This window comes from Epinephelus fuscoguttatus, linkage group LG20 (genome assembly GCF_011397635.1).
Source record: "Epinephelus fuscoguttatus linkage group LG20, E.fuscoguttatus.final_Chr_v1".
Taxonomy (NCBI): Eukaryota; Metazoa; Chordata; class Actinopteri; order Perciformes; family Serranidae; genus Epinephelus; species Epinephelus fuscoguttatus.
In genome coordinates this window covers 27,878,386-27,897,661 of record NC_064771.1, presented here as the reverse complement: position 1 = coordinate 27,897,661, position 19,276 = coordinate 27,878,386, and the positions used below count along the sequence as shown (strand labels likewise).

Below are 19,276 nucleotides of genomic sequence, written 5' to 3'. Positions count from 1 at the left end.
TTTCTCACTTCCTTCATCAAGGGCACTTGAAAGTGTGGGTCGGGGCTCCCTTGGAATCTAGGGTGGGTTTTAAGTGTTGGAAACCACTTCCACTACCTCAGTTCTGACACCACTAGCCTAAACGTGAACGCGTACAACCAAGTGCAGGTGGGTATTACTAGGGGAAGTGTGGGTATTGGGACAGGCCTGCTTGGGCTCTACTTAAGTTAACATCTAGAGGAGTTACTCCGAATATTGCCATGGATATAGATGGGGCAACCAGCCATCCAAACATTGGTGAAAAAGTTTTAAATATTAAATCCCAGAAATGAAGCAGCTTCGGACATGAGTTTTTACACCTGTCGCACGTAGGATCAGTATCCCACTAATCTTAGCCAACCATCTCTGAACCAGTGGAGTTGTGTATAATCTTGAACTGAACAACAATGTACAACCTCGTCCGATACCTGCTCTCCAGTGTCCTCCTCCTGTCTCTGCTTTTAAGGGTCCAAATCTGCAAGATTATGAACAGAATCTAAGAGGAATGGACCAGGGTTGATTGCCACTGGTGCAGCAAGTGAAGGGTGGGTTTGCCCTTTTCAAGGCCATATATAGCAAATGGCACTGTCTTTAATTTAATGAGAGCTCTTCTTAGAACACAGGCATATCTTATCCAAGGGCCCATTCTCCACCCGACACATACAGATAGGAAGGATGTAGATGGTAGAGAAGTGAAATGTAAAATCACCTGGACTCTCCATTTTCATTAAGAACCCTAAATTAAATAAGTGTTACGTTGGATTTTTTTTTTTTTTTTTTACTTTACAATCCTAATGGTGCATGTAAACATAAAGTGCAAAATGCAGGAAGTGGAGGAGTTCAGGAGCTTGTGTTAAAGAAATTAAAAAGTCCTCAGCTCACTCCACATCATGATGATCATGGTAAGAGATGATGATGAAGTAAATGTTGAAAAATTCCTGTAATAAACTATGAAAGCCATAAAATTCATGTAGTAGTACACACACTATTATTGAATATTATGACGTGGTCTATTGGTGTGTGCTGACACACGGTAGCGTGGCCGAGCGGTCTAAGGCGCTGGATTAAGGCTTCAGTCTCTTCGGGGGCGTGGGTTCGAATCCCACCGCTGCCAGTAACTTTTTGCAGTCTCCTCTTCTCTGTATGATAAATGTAATTGAACCAAACACATACACGAAGCTCCTCTGCACCTTCTAAATCAAGTGGAAACAAATAGGAAAACACAGCTGTGTGGTGGTCTCGCTGTGCATTATGGGCACGGGCTCCTCCCCACGTGTCTGTGTGGAGCTCAGTCAACATGGTCTCGACACAGACAGACTTCAGCTGCCGGAGTTAGACTCCACTCCTGCACCGTCTCTCACCACACTTCTGCACAGCTCAGACACGGATGAGATAGCTAAAACTGTGCCGTGAAGTGCGCAGGTGAGACCATAATCTATTCCCGGTGCCCTTTTAGCAGAAGTGACGCGTAAAAACAGGCCGTTTGTGACTCGACTGTGTTATTTTGACTTGCATGTGTATGTTAGCACGCCGAGCTAGCTTGCTAATGCTAGCCAGGCTAGGCTGCGTATCACTGGCTAGCTGTCTTCGTTGCTAATACGTTTTCGTGTACGAAATTTAAGCGTTGAGCATGTTGGTCTCTCTCTTGCTATATTTGTTTATAGGTTTGTATTTATTATGTTAAAATGATCAAATGAACCCGCAGTGTGTCCCAGGCCTGTGATAACTGCTGGAAGGTTTGTGGCTAGCATGCTAATCAAGCTAATGCAGCTAGTAACATAGCTTATATTTGCTAATTATTGTCTGTAATGAGTGTTTGAACCACCTGGAGCTCATGTTAGAGTTTAAGCTATATGCTACATGTGCTGCACAGTGTGTTCATTAGCAGCAGGCATTTAATGTTCATTGCATTGTCTTGCATCATGTGAGGTTTACCTGGCTGTGTCAGTGATAGCATCACTTGACAGACTGCATGATCATGGTCTGGCTGTGGGCTAACTTTGGCTTTCATGGTTTGTTTTCTGGTGTGGGTGGATTTAATACAGAGCAGGAACTACTGCAGATCCCCTGAACGCTGACAACCTTGAAACAAAAAAGAAATGAATGCTGGTGTTGTCTTAAAATGCTGAATCACACTGATCATGTTGTTTGTCATGCAGTTTGGGTGTAACCACTTGGCAACAGTGTTGTGTAGCTGTACAGTGAATTCCTGTAAGTCAGTGTTTCTTTGTCTCCAGGTTGGATCTTTGAGATCTGCTGCTCCTGTTTCGTCTCCTCTCCCCTCCTCGCTCTGTTCACACCAATATGGCCAGCGGGGATGATGATGACCCCATTATAGAGGAGGTATGTCTGCGGGCCGAAGATATTTGAACTCATCCTGCAAACACACTTGATTTATCTTATTTCTCTGTGTCACTGACCTCTAATGTTGTCCACAAACTATTGAATGAGCCACACCATTTCACTGGGTGACATGCGGTTACATCATCAGGAGCTTGGTCACTGTATGTGGAAGCAGAAATGCTCAGAGCGAGAAATAGTCCCCAACAAATGCACTGTTACCTCCTGTTTATATTAATGGTCGTTAAACACAACAGTGCCCAGCTGTTTTAGGAAATGAAACTGTATCATTTTAAGTCTTGACAGAGAATAACTGTGATCAACATTCCTCTTTCTCTCAGATTGATGTGTACCTTGCCAAAAGCCTCGCAGATAAGCTGTATCTTTTCCAGGTAATAATGTCTGATGTTGTGCTTAATGCTGATGAGTATGCCTCCCTTTAGTCCCGATAAGTTATCTCTCTGCAGTGGGATTGATGTTTAATATCACTTATTGTTTTTTTTTATTTTTTGTTTTTTTTTTGTCACAGTACCCTGTCCGACCATCCACCATGACCTATGATGATGTCAACCACTTATCAGCTAAGATCAAACCCAAGCAGCAGAGGGTAAGAAGGATCTTTTCTTATTTTCTTATTAGGGGTTGTGAAGTTCTGGGCAATCTGGGAAATCGATGTGTTTTTTTAGTTTATTTTGCTTTTGTTGTTGTTTATTCCCCTAAAACTGTTCAGTTATTTTTATAGTGATGATTTTTTTTAAGTCATTCAGTCCTTCATTACACTATCTTTGAATGAGCACAAAGGCTTTTTTAACCTCTTGTACACTGCCCCCATTTTGTAGCAAAAACGCCTAAAAAGACATACCCAAATTAAAATGACTGTAGCTTCTGAACCACTCTGACTACATGCATGCATGAGGTCTTGCCAGAAAAAAAACTACCTGAAGTTTCTTGTGACAGTGTCAGAAACACTCTAGGTAATAGAGAGACAGAGTGATGGGCCTCTGAAATCAGTAAAAAATTGAAGATTTTGCCTAAAATAAAATAAAAAAAATGTTAGTAACTGTATGTGGCTTCATCTGAGCAGGTAAATGACACTGTGGGGCTGTAGGCACACTATCACTGAACACTCATTTCAAATTTGAGGAAGACTGCTCAAAGTATGACCATTCTACAGTGTTTTTTCCATGAAAAGATCCAGGTGGAGCTCCAAATGACAAGTCGGTCACCTGGCTTCAAAATAGTACTGTCAGTGATCAGACAACACTCAGGTGTGATTATGATAGCTGATGTTGTTTATGACACAGAAAAACCATGAAATATCGCCAAATAAAGCCATATGAAACGTTAAAGTTATGATCCCACTATCTAGATGGTATATCTCAGCCAAAAATAGTGGTAGGAGTGAGACTCTTACCTTTTAGAAAAGATCTAAGTCCCCGCTAACGGCTCTGCATAAGATCGCAAATAATCCTTTAACTTTTCCCCTCGAAAAACGGCATGACATGACTTGTCACCACTCATCGCGATTTTGGACTTTGTGTGTTTAGGCTGCTCTGGTGCGAAATACACAATAAATAAAAGAAAAATGATGTTATTTTTGAAAAGTCGAGAGCTTCTGGAATCCGGCAATACCGAACATCACATGGTTTGATGACGTAGTGCGCCTGGGAGATACCATTTAACAGAGGAGGAGGGGAGCGAGGACGTCGGTGTCCTGGCGGAGTTAGAGAGGTTAATATATATAATATTCATTATTCCCTTTCTAATCTTAATTTTATATTGCTGAGAAAACATCAACAAATTTCCCCCGTAACAGCTGTATTTATTCAAGTTTGTCATCAAAAACTAACTTTTACAAGACTACATTTGAAGACATCATGTTGTACTTAACCTTCACCCAATACTTATTTTTGCTGAACAGAACATGAATGCCTCTTAATTTCATTCTAAGCAACTTCCGCTAGCAGTTAGCTCCGGCCACCTGCTGCTAACACCTAACGCTAACTGGCTTTCCTCCTTTCGATTTCAGCACAGATATGTTATTCATAATGTAGTATGTCAGGGAGGAAATTGCGTCAACAGTGAATTTGCTGCGTCCTTTTATCCCAAAGATGTCCTGAGGAAAGTCTTTAGTTCATCATAAACACCTTTTCTGTTGACAACTGGACGCAGTTAGTCTTGAGCCCTGCTTTTTAACCTGCGCAAAACTAATGTGAAACAACAGAAAAACATCGTTGCATCCCAATTTATCATCCATTCATATAGAACATAATTTAACGTGTGCTTTTTGTACTGCTCCATTACGCAGGTGGAGCTGGAAATGGCCATCGACACAATGAGTCCAAACTACTGTCGCAGCAAAGGAGAGCAGATCGCTCTGAATGTGGATGGCACGACTTATGACGAAACCAACACCTATTCCGTGTATGTCTACTATTGAACCTCCTCTGCGCTCACATGCCACTAACTAACCTGTTTGTATGTTGCTGTCCAAAGGTTCGCCGTTTTGGGAAATGTTTGCTATCTGGTGAAGAGTTCGATACCACTCTCATGTCTGTACGTCAAATATGCTTAGCTTAGCACAAAGAGTGGAAACAAGGGGACACTACTTCTTGGTTTGGAACAGCAACTCCTCATAGTCCGTGCTGCATTTCAGAATCAAGAAATAGTCCGGCAGATAACCCCTTGCAAAATGGCGAATTGTCATTTGTACACTACTCTTCGTCCAAACAACATAGCAAACAAGCTTCATCTTTGGCGCACAGACTCAAACGTGGTTCTCACTGACTCTCAGTAAAAATGCAGATAAGAGTGTTTCCTATGAAATGCTGAACTCTTCCTTTTAATATTAGTTACATTTGTGAATGAAGCTGATATAATTACTCTTCTTCTCCAGGAAAATGATGGACAAACAGACCTTCTCCTCCATCCAGGCCACCACCAACACATCCAGATACGCCGCCGCTGTGTTTCGTAAAGGTCTGACCTGATTCTGTTTCACTTCAGCACCATGCTTGTGTTATGGTTTGTCTAACCTGGCTGCTGCTGCTTGTAAATACACAAAGGTCGCTCATATGTTGACAGAGTCCATGTGTGCCTTATCAGCGTTACCTTTCTTATCTGCGTTAAGTAACAACCCTCAGTTTAACTGTGTGTTTATGTTGAAGATAACCACATGTGTCGGTATGATGGACTTCATGACACACTTACATGAGTCCACAATCACCAGAAGCAGGATTTTTGTTTTTGATTGGTGTATTATTTGTGTAAACAGGTGAGCTTCACGTCACACCTCTGACGGGAATCCTCCAAATGAGACCGAGCTTCTCTTACCTGGACAAGGCTGACACCAAAACCAGAGAGAGGGAGGCGGCAAATGAAGGTGTGTCTGTTTTTCTGGGGTTTTTTTGTTTTGTTTTTGGTTTGTTTTTTTTTTAAACAAAAATGCCTTAAAACCTTGTGTTAATTAGGGCTGCCCCGTAATAGTCGACCGAACCAACCAGAAATGTCATTAGTCCGCAAGATTTCATTGGTTGCTTAGTCTCAGAAAAAAATAATAACGTGAAACTCTATTAGGAGCTGCACCTTGTCAAAATAAATCAAAACCTATATTTAATTTGAAACGACAGACACAGGAAGTGGCCATGCTCAGCAGTCAGACAGGAGTCAGGTTAATTTCCAGGGCTGGTACCTGCGGTTATTCCACAGGCTAGTTAATAACATGTCGGGCAGGAAATCCAAAGTGTGGGATCATTTTGAGAAGGTGAAGGATGAACCCAAGGTGATATGTAAACTCATCTTCATTGGTCGACTACAAACATGACGTATCATCTGAAACATGGAAGTAGCTACATGCCCATTAGCCCACAGCATCATTAACAGGCGGCTCACTCAGTGTGTGACGTGCACTTGTAGATAAAATATAGGCCTATATTAATGAAGGTTCATTAGTACGGTTTTGTATTTCTCTGTAATGTAGCACAGTGTTAACAATGTTACTGATACTATTCTTCGTCCAATCATGTATGGCTGTTGTATGAGCAGAGTCTTCTGTCTGCAGGTGGAGATTCCTCCCAGGATGAAGCCGAGGACGACGCCAAGGCCATCACGGTGAAGACTTGCACACACACTAATGATTACACGGTCTTCCGTATGTATCAGTGTAGTCTGGCTCATAGGATGTAGGCTGTGGATATAACACCCATCTCCACACTTCTTTTTAGCACTGTGCGTGATACAACAACTACCACAGAGTTAACAACCTACACACTAAAACGTCTTTTAAAGTCTTTCTGTGGCATTTTCTTTTGCAGGGATTTAGGCATTTCTATGCAGTTCCCTTCCAACACTATTTTTGCAAGCACACCGTAGCTGCATCCAGGGCTTAGTGCCCCGAGACAACTGTGATTGGTCTAAATAAATGCGAACAGCCCAGAGAATATTTTCCCGTAGTGCAGGATTATGATGAAAGCCTGAGATAGGTCTGCCTAAGCGAGACTGGTACCAGTGTGAACCCCTCATTTCAAAAAGAAAATTCTGCATGTGTTTCCCCTGCAGGTGAGGTTTGCTCGTCCTGAGTCAGAGCAGGCTCGGCAGAGGAGGATCCAGTCGTACGAGTTCCTTCAGAAGAAGCAGGCAGAGGAGCCCTGGGTTCACCTGCACTACCACGGTGTCAGGGTAGGGGGAGCTCTCCCTTTTATGTTGCATTCATCAGACTTAATGCTAAAACCTGCAGCTTTGAGTCAGTGAGGAACAAGAGAGCTTGTACTTGTCAGATGAGCTTGTCAGCGCCAGTTTGTGTTTGTCGTGTTATTTAAATTCAGGACGGGCGCTCGGAGCACGAAAGGCAGTACCTGTTCTGCCAGTCTGTGGACGCCTCGGAGAACTCTGAACTGGTCAAAACTCCAAAGTGAGTATCAGCAAACAACATTGACTGTGAAGCTACATGATGTCTTAATCTGTGACACATTCCTTACAATTTGGTAACATAAGCCCCATTTCCACCAAACACTTTCAGTATGGTACCTTTGGAACCAAAAGTAACTGCTTGGATGGACTTCAGACTTCCTGATGTATTTCCTTATGGTTCACTCATTACATACTCACTCTTATTTTTGCAGGGAGTACCTGGCGATGCTGATGCCCCCTCTCGCAGAGGAAAAAGTGTAAGTATTCCTCCCAGGTCTGACCAGTACGAGATTTAAAAGGATATCAGACAGTTTCAGAGATGCTTCACTGATGTTTCTCTCTCCACCTGTTTCTCCTGTCTGACAGTGTGAAGCCTGTCGGTCCCAGTAATGTTCTCTCCATGGCTCAGCTCCGCACTCTGCCACTGGGAGAGCAAGTCAAGACCCTGATGAAGAATGGTAGGCCAACACATTCACACAAAACTCATCAGCAGATCGTAGGACTGTGACAAGAAAGTGATGAACTGTGACATAATTAGATTATTTAAATGGCAGGTTAACGTCCAAGCAGTCCACATTTCCCATGCAGTTTTTCTGTCTGCCACACGGGGGCGACAAAGCATTAGTATTGACGTCAGATGTGGAATGGTTTAAGAGTTTATCCTCCTCTGGTACAGAGTTATTGAATACATCCAAACGTCAGTACATTTCTCACAAACATGAGCTGCATAATGTTCATACTATATAATCAGCAATCAGTTTTATATTTCACTTCCCTGTGTCTCCTCTCGTCTGTAGTCAAGGTGATGCCGTTTGCCAACCTGATGGGCCTGCTCGCCTCTGGCACGGACTCAACTGCAGCACTGCGCTGCATCCAACAGGTGGCGCTGCTGGTTCAGGGCAACTGGGTCGTCAAGAGGTGAGAGAACATGTCACTAAAAGGTTTACACAGATTAGAGGTGCTGTTTGAAATGGAGCTGGAGAGAGCTCTGCTGCCTGCAACGAGAGGCTGTGTGTCCTTGATTATTACGTAATTATTATTTCTATGTTACTTTATTTACACACACAAAATAAAATCATGAGCTTGAAATATATAGAAAAATAAGAATGGTGTTAGGAGAGATCAACTAATAACAAAAATAAATAGAAAATAAATAAATAAATTAAAAACAAAGTTAGCATAGTTTAGAAAAATACAACAAAAGTAAATGACAACAAGAAGCACACAAAATGAGCAGAAAAACAAACCAATTAGTCGACAACTATCACATAAAAACAAGAAAATATGGGGGCGTCGGTGGCTTAATGGTTCAAGCCGGTGCCCCATATACAAAGGCACTGTCCTTGCTGCAGCTCCGATTGGACAATGGGGAAAAAGATGACATGGGGTGCTTTTTATGCTTTGAGTTGAAGTTTTTTTCAACTCGAGGAGTCAGAGCACCACCAGCAAAAACGCCAGGTGCATAGAGTGCAGAAACGTGAGGTGTGTCGCAACACAACAATCGCAGGCAGAAAGCTTCATTCTCATTAAAAACAATTATAAAAAGGCACTTTCTGTGTGATCAGGGCCTAACTCTGCAAGTTTGAGTTGGTGTAAGGCTCCCCTTCTGAAACGCTCCCGGTGTTGCATGACGCTGTGCGGTGGACAGGACAAAACCAGGCAGCAGCCGAGCCGAGGTGCAGCCACATCTGGCAGAATTGTCCTTCCAGGCGAGATTACAGTCAACAAGGTGGAGAACCTAACAAAACTAGGACTCATTCACCTCCTGACATGCCTAGTTTTAGTGGATTATAGCATGTTGCGAATGGAATTAAGCTGTTGATGCTCCGGTCCAGAATGAGACCACGCTTATCTGTGGATGTAAGTTTTTTTTAGCCATGATGAAGGCCATAATGTGGCCTGCAACAGACAGTGAGGTTTGTTTTTTTTTTTTTAAGTAGCTGATTTCCGGAAAACTTGCAGCCCCTACCGACTGTTTTAAACCGTCACTAACTCCTCACTCCTCTTAACAAGTCAATAAAACAGGCTTTTTAAAATCACCACAACCACGAGAGATCCTTGAGCGTACTGTAGTTAATGTGCACATGTAATATTAGGCTGATTGGTCCAGTAGTTTGGCATTCTGTATCTGTACACCACAATATCTGAGTGAGTTTAATATGTTTCACATTAAGCTTACAGACCTGCAGCTGAGTGATGTCTCTGTATGTTTTATTTCTGCAGTGATGTTCTGTATCCTAAAAACACCTGCAGTCCTCACAGCGGCGTCCCTGCTGAAGTGCTCTGTCGAGGCCGGGACTTTGTGGTGAGCTGCTGTCACTGTTCACACAAAATAAAAACCCACTATCAGCGCAGTGCCTCATCGTGTGTGTGGTCGACGTGGTTGTAAAGTCATAGTGACTCAGTTGTTTCTCTTGTAGATGTGGAGGTTCACTCTGGAGCGCTCTGTCATGAGAAAGGAGATCGCGTCCATCATCAAAGTAAGACCAGAATCCTAAAATGACCGATGACTGTTTCTTCTTTGTAATGACAGCTGAAGATGCCTCAGTAGATTGCATTTCCTTCTGCATTTTTGTGCTACAATAATTAAACTTCATGGATTTTCTTTTTTTTTTTTCTTTTTTTCTTTTTTTTTTTTAAAGTGGTTTAGCTTGCAACTATTTTGCACAATTTAACCGTCATGGAAATGTTTGAAAATTGCACGTTGGCAGTGGAAAACTAATTGTCTGAGGCACTCAAGTTTAAAATATGCATCTCACCCCCAGAGACTGCTTTCATGGAGAATTAGTCTCTTGGGTGTTTCAACACATTTGCAAGGAAGTTGTTAGTGGGAGTGTGATATGTGTCCACCTTTTTAATTTCACTCATTAGACTGCATCCGGTGTGAATTGGTTGTTTTGCTAGTATTTCTTTCTGATTTTACAGTTTATTGCAGAAATGGAGCAGGGACTGAGTGAAGGAGAAAGTCTTTTACAGTGATGTGCGGATGAGATGAGTTTCATTAATGTCAGTGGGAGTAAAACTAATAAAACTCTCCACGGTATGAACAGTGGTTACATGAGCCTCAAAACCAGCCACAACTCAGCCCTGAGCAGAGTGACCGTCCTCTATTGACCAATCAGACTGCAGTGTTCACAGCTCCACCTTTTAGTACCAGATCTGTGTGCTAGGTACCCCAACAGAGGGGGGACCAAACATGGGGACGGTACGGAACGATTCTATTGGTGCCATCCACAACTTTTCACTATGGGAAAACCGTACCGCTCGGTGGAAATGGGGCTTTACATTATCCATGACATGATGACACAGTTTTTGTGTGAGTGCAACATAAATAAAAACTCCTACACCTCTCAGATGCTCAGTGCCACCTCAGTCTTTCATGGTTGTTTAGATGCTGAGAGCTTCACGGGAGTGTCTTTGAACACTCGCTCCAACTTGCTTCTTGTCACCCTGAGGCTACGGTTGTTCCCTTCGTCCAGGTAAACACAACTAACAAGCTCTTCCTCCTGTCTCCCGTCAGCTTCCTCCGGAGGATGTGAAGGAGTTCCTGGAGCATGTGGCCGCTCCCCGAGTCAACCGGGGCTGGGAGTTCCTGCTGCCTACTGATGTAGACTTCATTAAGAAACACCCAGATGTTGCCCACAGGCAACACATGCTGTGGCTCGGCATCCAGAGCAAGTAGGTTACACTCAAAGAAGCAGGAGGAATGTGCTTCATTCAGGAATGCACCGGGGCGTTCCTGTCAATCATGGAAGTGATATTAAATGTTCTTGGAGGGTTTGTGGACTGTTTTAATTTGTACTCTCTTATTTTAAAGGCTGGAAAAAGTCTTTAACTTCTCAAAAGAAGACTTCATGCCAAAGAACTCCCCTCAGCCTGGTGAGTGTCTTCTGTAACAGCCACCTGTTAACGCATTAACATTAAACATTCAGCTGATGTCTGTGTTGTTTTCCAGAGCCTGTCCACATCAGTGGCGAGCAGCGTCTGAAGATGGCTCAGGAGCGCGCTCACGACAACCGCTCGTCCCTACAGAAGGACCTGGACACCAGGCGGGCAGGGAGCAGCGTCCGTGTCAAACAGGAACCGGTCAGCGACAGGGAAGACGAACCCATGGACACGTCGTCCTCCATACCCAACGGTTCCGTCAATGGTTACCCCAGTGCCATCTCCCCCGGCTTCGATCACACTAACGGTAACGGAGGGAGTCCCGCCAACACAGTGTCCCAGGAGCTGCAGGAGTTTGTGACAAAGACTTTCAGGAAGCATTTTGTACTGACGCTGAATGAGTTTAAGAGGCTGTTCGGCCTTCACCTGGCCTCTATGCCAGTGGGACAGAGCGTCTTCCCCTCCATCTCGGACCACATGCTGCAGGACGCCATACTGCTCTGCCAGTGCAAACAGATAATGGTGCCTGTGAGTATTCAGGGGGGACTGAGATGAGGATTTACAAGGAGTCGGATGTTTATCTCCAATTACTTCACACTGGATGCTTCTGTTTTCCTTCTTTGAATCTGTGTGTTTGAGATCTCATTTGTGTGAGCACTCTTGTTACTGTGAGGCCGCATGCAGAGTAGACTGACAATCAGGCAAAACACTGCAGGGAGCTGCTGCACTGATGAGAGCATGTTGGAAGAGGTATCAGTGAAAAGATGAGGAAATATAAACCCAGAGATCCTGTGTCAGGCGGCAAAAAATCGCACAACTATTACTGTTGCTTTGAGGCAGGGATTTACTACTCTGAATGGCAGCAACATTTTCTTCCATCTCGACACTTACTCATTTAAGGGCAGGCCCATTATTTATTTATTTATTTACTATTGTTATTAGTGGTAGTATTATTCATTCGTTCATTCATTGTCCGTAACCGCCTATCCTGTTGAGGGTTCCTCCCACAGTCCAAAGACATGCAGGTTAACTGGTGACTCTAAATTGTCTGTAGGTGTGAATGTGAGTGTGAATGGTTGTCTGTCTCTATGTGTCAGCCCTGTGATAGTCTGGTGACCTGTCCAGGGTGTACCCTGCCTCTCACCCAGTGTCAGCTGGGATAGGCTCCAGCCCCCCTGTGACCCCAACAGGATAAGCTGTTATGGAAAATGAATGTATGAATATAAAATAATGGACGCAGCTACGGTGTTTGTTGACTCTCCTTTTGAAGCCTCAAGTTCAGCATTAACACTGTCACCGTCTTGTTTTTTCTGGAGTCAGAAGTGACCGTATTTGGGGCGAGAAGGTGGTGCTGTGGAAGAGCGAGGGGTGGATCTGACTGAGAAGCTGAAGGTGCTATCGGCAAACAGTCTGTCTCTCAAAGTGGCCTGCCTTTGATATAAAAATGAATCTCTTGTACAGTTGTCATAATGTAGGACGTTAGCCATAGAGCCACAGTTTTTGTACCAGGCTATAAACGGGTTTATTTCTTCTGTAAAGTTGGGCATTTTAACATGAGGGTCTGTGGGGATTGACTGGCTTCTTGAGCCAGCCGTAAGAGGCTGTTTATAGATCTGCATCGGCTTCATTTTTCAGCCCTGGAGGTTGCCGCAGCTAAAAACACCACCCAGTGTGCATTTTAATGTCGAAAATCCCAGAGAAGAACGCAGATGGATACACAGCGCAGTTTATAAGACTTATCAGTAAGATGAATCGGCAGAAACGCCAGAAATTCACAGGTTCCAGCCTCTCAAATGATTTTCTTTCTCTTATATCACAGTATACAGGAATATTATGGGTCTGGGATGGCTGGGACAAAACAGGATACTTAAAAACATCAGCGTGGGCTTTGAGAGACTTGTTAGGCATAGACAAAACAATTATTATGAATGATTTGTTGTTTGATTGACACTAAAACAATCTTAAATTGAGGCTCCAGTTGGCACAATGCTGCACCAAGAGCTGCTGCCGCTCTCTTTCTGACCGTCCAAGCTGCCTCTGGGTGCTAAAATGTTTTTTTCTCTGCTTGAATGCAGCTATCAGTTTTCCCCAACAGAATAACGGCATTAACGGTCGTTTTGCTCAGGAGCGCTTTGTTGTCGGTCGGTGCACTGAAGCAATGCAAACCTGGTTCTCAGGTTCTCGCTCAGGTTCCAGCAGCCACCTGACACCTCCATGTGTTTGCAGTGTGTTTCCCTATACTCCCTGGCTGCTGTTTGTAAGCTCAAAATAGCTGGATGAGGACTGTTATCGCTGTTTTCGTAGCTGTGTTTTACTTAGTGTGGCATGTGCTCGTAGGGCAGGGAGTGGCGAGGCCTGTGCCATGTCCTCTTGTTTCATTAAGCAACCAGGTCTCCTGCCAGGACCAGCCCTGTCCTGGCTCAGGTCTTATCCAATCTGTATCCTCGACATTAGAGGATTGTAACCGCCGTAGGGGGAGGGACTGGCCGGACGCCATCTTTGTTATGCAACAGATTATTAGCCTCAAAGCTCATTACTGCTCAGCGAGAGACTAAGCTGGTGTGATGTTTGCAAACGCAGGCAGATCTAGAATCAGAGGATACACCTTCTGTGTCACAGTGAACATTATTGTTGAGACGTCTGACAGTTCATAGATCAGTTCTGACTCAGTGTGTTGTGTCTGGACGTTAATCCTTCTCAGCGTTGGTGCTTCTGGTCACAGCAGTGCTCGGCCTCCTCTTGTTTTTGACGTTCTGTCAGCGGACCAAATTAACAGACAAAGCATGAGCATCTGAGAGAAAGGAGAGCAATGCTTTGATTTGTTAACTGTTGCATGACATGGCAACGTGGACACTTGAATCAAAGGATGAGCATGTATGCTTTATTATGTTTGTTATTAACACACTTCCACCAGTCCGAACATGATCTCTTCTCTCTCTGTGTCTGACAGCTGCGAGTCTGTAATGATGGTGTTTTGCCCAGCACACCTTTTTTTTTTTTCCTATGAAGCCTGCCCTGATCAGACAGAGCACTTTTGGCAATCTGCATAAAAAATGAACAGGCAAAGGCACTTGCTCTGGCTCTGATTGAAGGCGTGAGACTGCTCCCAAATAGTTTGTTGTTCACAGTTAACAGAGATCTGTGTGGGTACATCAGAAATCGCAGGTAGTACTATTAGCTGGTCCAGCAGCTTCGTCTGTGTGATTGTTGGTTCAGGGCTTGTTTTAGGACGAGTCTGGGACAGTTTGACGATCTGCTGTGTATCGTCAGGCGTCGTTATGGTCAGTAGTTGAGAGCCATGTACAAAAGCTCAGCAACGAGCTGCTCTTATGAAGCCAGGATAAAGATTTAAAATGCTATTTTTGTGGAGGCTTTATTGTCTTCACAATTTATTGTTTCTTATCTGTAAAATTAAAGTAAATAAAAGCTTTGTTTCCACTGAGGGAAATGGTTTCAGCTTACAGAAATAGACAGGAGGTCTCTACATTTCTTGGGAGGTGCACGTCAGGCTACAGCGTGGGGTACAGAGGTCTGTGTGGGTTCATGAGACCTTTAGAAAGAGCAGAAATCACAGGTGGCACTACCTGCTGGTCCAGGAGCTTCGCCTGCGTGATGGTTGGTTCAGGGCTTGTTTTGGGACGAGTCAGGGACAGTTTGACGATCGGCTGTGTATTGTCAGGCCTTGTTATGGTTGGTAGAGTGTTACAAAGTAGTTGAGGCAACAGTTGGTTCAGATATGTCTTGCAGCTTGCCGAGGGTGATGTTGAAAGTAAGCTGACGTTAGCTTCACGCACTTGTTCTTCTTCACAGAAAGGCGGCCTCACAATTCATCTGAGACAATGTGAAAAAAGGGCAATGACTTTGGGCGCCTTTTGTGCTCTGAGTTGTTGTAGTATTTCAACATGAATTGTTCAGGGTGCTCCGATTTGCAAAAACAACAAGCAGAACGCTCCACTCTCACTGAAAACCACCACAGAAAGCCGCCCCACGTTGCCAAAACAGTGTGTTTGATCAGGGTCTTAGCATAGCAAGATTTGGATTTGATCTGGTAACTCTTGTCGGTTGCCTTTCTAACGCGGCTGTCTCCCTCTGACTTCAGTTTCCTGCTCAGAGCACAGCAGCCCCCGACGAACAGAAGGTGTTTGGTCTGTGGGAGACTGGAGACGAATTCGACAAGGTAAACACTTTTTGCCCAGGTTTACAGTGATGTCACAACATCCTTCCTGTCTTGACTCTACATGCAGACATTTGCAGCTAAACTCGCACCACAAACCACAAGTAGAAGCCTTCGGCTATCACCAGAATTTCACATGAATTTCAGAAACCACATGCATCGTATTGAACTGTGTGTAATTTGGATGGTGATGTGACTGTGACAAAGTAGGCCACGGTTCTGTTTGTCGGCCACAGCCATAGCTGAAGAGGCAAAGCTGCTCGGCAAAAGTGTTTCTTCTCTCGCTTGTTTCTTCTGGTTGACTTATTGTGGTATTAAGTGTGTTTTAGCTGCAAATGTCTCCATGAGACTTTCTTTGTTAAATTCCCCGACATAAAGGAAACGGTGACCGACTAGGCGCGGCTTCCCTCCCACGTCACTGTTTACGTCACACGCTGAGCTACACGTTTTGTTACTTGCTCACGCCCCCCATTGCCCCGAAAAAGGCGCATTCTGTATGAACAAAAGTAGGCAGGCGGCATTTTGCTGCACTCTCTGATTTTGTTTTTATACTGCCAATGTTGAGAGAAGACTGATTGGGCTTTCCTGCAAATTTGCACAACTCCTATTTAAAAAGGGCTTTAGATGTGTCGATCCTTTGTCTAACTCTCGGTTGGAAAGCAAGTAAGTGTATGCTCAAAATGTCGAACTATTCCTTTAAATTAATTCCATGTTTTTCCTCCTGCAGCAACGTCGGCTGCTCTATGACCTGTTCAACAAGAACTACCGTGTCAGGAGGCCGATGATACAAGCCAAACTGGCACAGGAGTTTGGAGACGTCCCGAAGGCGGACATCGACCGGCTGCTCAATGTGAGCTGAGTGACAGGACAGAGTCTGTCTTTAAGGAGCTTTTCTTTTTTGTTTTTTAATAATAAATCACTGATGTAACCTTTAATCTGTCGTTCCAGGAGTGCTGCAGCAGCCACGCAGGGATGTGGTACCTCAAGGGAACGATACAGTCCTGACGCTGAGAGTCTGCCACCCCCCCTGCGGTCACCGTCAGCCAATCAAATCCTCTCTCGGGTGTCCAGTGGGAGGGCGGCCAGAGAGACGAGAGCCAATCACAATCACAGCTCGCCCAGCTCTGAGGGCCGGTGATTGGAGGACAAAAAAAAAAAAGTCCGCCTCAGCTCGGAACATGAAGCTTTTCCTGTTTGAACTGGAGCATTTCTGACTCTGCTGCAGCGCGGAGCGTACTCACAAACAGCTGGAGAGTCTGAGCGGGAAAACATGAATATAAGCAAATGAAGAAATAGCTCAATATATATACGGTTTATGAGTAGGTTTTTGGATTTTTTGGACCTCATGTTTGATTATTTTGGAACTTAAAGTTTTACCAGATGAGGAATGTGTTTACTGTTGGAAGGAGACGTGGCTCTAAGTGCTCTCATTCTACTCCTGATTTGTACATTTTGCCAGAGGAAACACATTTTTACTTTATTATATCACCAACAGAGTGAACATTGATTCAGTCCTTCAGAAAACATAAAGAAGCAGCCTGATTTATTTTTCATGCACCAACATGTTTTCTTTGATCTGACCTGGTCAAACAATATCAACTATATACAATATTTATTCCACCCTCAAAACACAAGTAAGAGGGGTGAGCTTTAAAGGGACGGATGGGTACTTTATAATCAGTATATTACCTACAGCAGATGTCGGTCGTCACGCCCCCCAGTTTGGAGAAGCAGACAGGAGTGCTGACACAGTTGAGCAGTGTACTGCTGTGGACAGGGGCAGCTGCAAAACGATTTTAGCCACCTAAAAACATCAACATCAGTTTAAGTGTATGCTGTGTTTTAAATATATTTCACCACTTGACCTTGCCGTCAGAGAGCTCTTTCTGACGCGGAACTGAAGCTGTCATACAGTCGCTCCAGGATATTAACTTAAATTCAGCCAGCCTCGCAATTCTATCCAATCACATCAATATAGATGAACTGTATTATGTTTTAGAATTGCACATTGATTCGCTCAGCCCCTTCTTGCCCCGCTCTCACACTCTCTGTTCATCATGAGACCACCGATGCGGGACCAGAGCTCTGTGTCTGGCACAGAGTCGCAAACGGTGACACTGCCAGCGTTACCCAATGATTATTGTGAGATTGTCTGGAATGCTTGACGGCTTGGTCTCGGGTGTTAGCCGCTGCAGCTGCTGTGTTAGCTCGTGCTAGATGGTCCTTTAGCAATCGTTGACGCACATTTGCGAATCCTAGGCTAGTGAATGAATGACCCGCCCTGTGCTCACTATGATTGTTGTGCTAGATGCTAGTGATTGTTGCCTTCATTGGTGGGGTTGGTTAGGTTTAGGCAAGAGGAGTAGGATTGTTTTGGGTAAGAATGTCAGGGTAAGCCAATCAGCGGGCCATTTCTTCGAGGAGATTTAGTGGTAAACACCAAGTGCTCTTAATAATAAGCTTTGAGTCTGTGACAACATCGCAACATGCATCACAATTTTCTTGAAAAGTTGCTGTGAAATCAGGCATTTCAGGCCGCGGCAATCCCACAAACAGCCCACGAAATCCTGAAGGGACTCCGGCTTTTCAAGAACACCAGACTCCATTTACAAAAACAGTAATTTTACGTTGCAGAACACAGGAGCTGCTGGTCAACCGCTGCCTCCATCACGTATTTTGTTCCTATTATTGTGCGACTTTGGTGTTTTCAACGGGTTTGTTCAGATTCACCAAAGTCACATATTAAGACAAGCAAACAAACATGGATGGACACAGCGGCACACCAGCACACCAGCAGCTCGTGTGTTCTACGAGGTAAAATTACTGTTTTTGTCAATGGAGTCTGGTGGCTTTGACAAGAGCGTAAATAGGTACAAAAGCTTCAGTTCCCTGTCAGAAAGAGCTCTCTGACGGCATGATTAAATGGTGAAAATATATTAAATATAGCGTACACTTAAACTGATAGCTACAATAGGTTGTGCTGTTGCCCCTGTAAACGGCACAACATTCATTACCTTCCATGTCAGACTCCTTCCTGCTTCTCCAAACTGGAGACATCTACTGCAGGTAATACACTGCCTATAGACAAAGCACTTCAAAAAAATCTGAGCTATCCCTTTAAAGAATATCAGCTGAGTAGAGTATTTATTCCACCCTCCACACACGAGTGAAAGGGTTGCGCTTTAAGGCTGAATAATGCAGCTGCTTAATTAAAACGTGTGAAGAAATGTTGCCAAGTTCACGAGTCAACAAACTTTAAAACAAAAGGGAAAATAAAAATAACAGTAATGCAAAAACAAAAAAGTCCCTCATGTTGTACAAATTAAATCACTTGATATTTTTTGGCAATCATGGACCTGATATAACTACCACATCAGATGTGGCTTCCCTCACGTCTGTCGTACTCAGTCGAACGTGCACTGAAATACAAAATGAGAGACAAAGTGGATGCTGTTGAAGTTTGTTTGTGGTCGAATGTACAGATTTCAAATGGTTTTCCTTTAATGAAAGAGACTAATTTTGATGGCGGCCAATAAAGATGCAATTTTGAATATGAATTTCATCACATTTTGATCATAAACCTGTCTGTTGAATCCATTTGTATGAACGAAGTGGAACGTATGTGTGGACCGAACGGATCGTGGTCTGGTACAAACACCGGCCACCATCTGGGGAGGTTATGTAGGAGTTGTTGCTATGGATACGCTGGTGTATCGCCATGTGCTGCTATTATGAGCCTCCATCGAAAGTGCCTCACAAGACAAATTCCCATTCATTCATATTCAGAATTACAGGAACAGTAATACTTTGATTCTCATTTAAACCTTCGAGAGTAAAAATTTAGTGTTACATCATCAAATAATGACATGACTATTTTTTTTTCATTGGTTTGTTACTTTGATCAATAAAGGTAATGTCAACTTGTCTGATTCGTTCTTTTGTCATTATTAT

General features: G+C 43.8%; 1 protein-coding gene and 1 non-coding gene across 2 annotated transcripts; both read left to right on the top strand.

Annotated features, from left to right (window-relative positions):
- The first annotated feature begins 1,050 nt into the window (after positions 1–1,050).
- Positions 1,051–1,132, top strand: trnal-aag (transfer RNA leucine (anticodon AAG)). The gene has a single exon. It is a non-coding gene; the product is annotated as a tRNA-Leu (tRNA).
- Positions 1,133–1,254: 122 nt separating this feature from the next.
- Positions 1,255–19,250, top strand: polr3e (polymerase (RNA) III (DNA directed) polypeptide E). The gene is made up of 21 exons (XM_049564070.1): positions 1,255–1,440; positions 2,256–2,361; positions 2,700–2,750; positions 2,888–2,965; positions 4,667–4,782; positions 5,255–5,337; positions 5,633–5,740; positions 6,419–6,468; positions 6,916–7,035; positions 7,182–7,267; positions 7,479–7,523; positions 7,633–7,724; positions 8,064–8,184; positions 9,490–9,571; positions 9,687–9,746; positions 10,787–10,944; positions 11,084–11,145; positions 11,222–11,679; positions 15,251–15,328; positions 16,053–16,175; positions 16,274–19,250. The coding sequence occupies exons 2-21, from the start codon at positions 2,323–2,325 to the stop codon at positions 16,328–16,330; spliced, it is 2,067 nt and encodes a 688-aa protein (XP_049420027.1). The 5' UTR covers positions 1,255–1,440; positions 2,256–2,322; the 3' UTR covers positions 16,331–19,250.
- Positions 19,251–19,276: the final 26 nt, after the last annotated feature.

Excerpts from the sequence above, each read along its gene's own strand:
- polr3e (XM_049564070.1), top strand. The coding sequence starts at position 2,323 with ATGGCCAGCGGGGATGATGATGACCCCATTATAGAGGAG. Across the intron at positions 2,751-2,887 it reads ATAAGCTGTATCTTTTCCAG|TACCCTGTCCGACCATCCAC; the intron begins GTAATAATGTCT and ends TTTTTGTCACAG. Across the intron at positions 5,338-5,632 it reads CGCCGCTGTGTTTCGTAAAG|GTGAGCTTCACGTCACACCT; the intron begins GTCTGACCTGAT and ends TTGTGTAAACAG.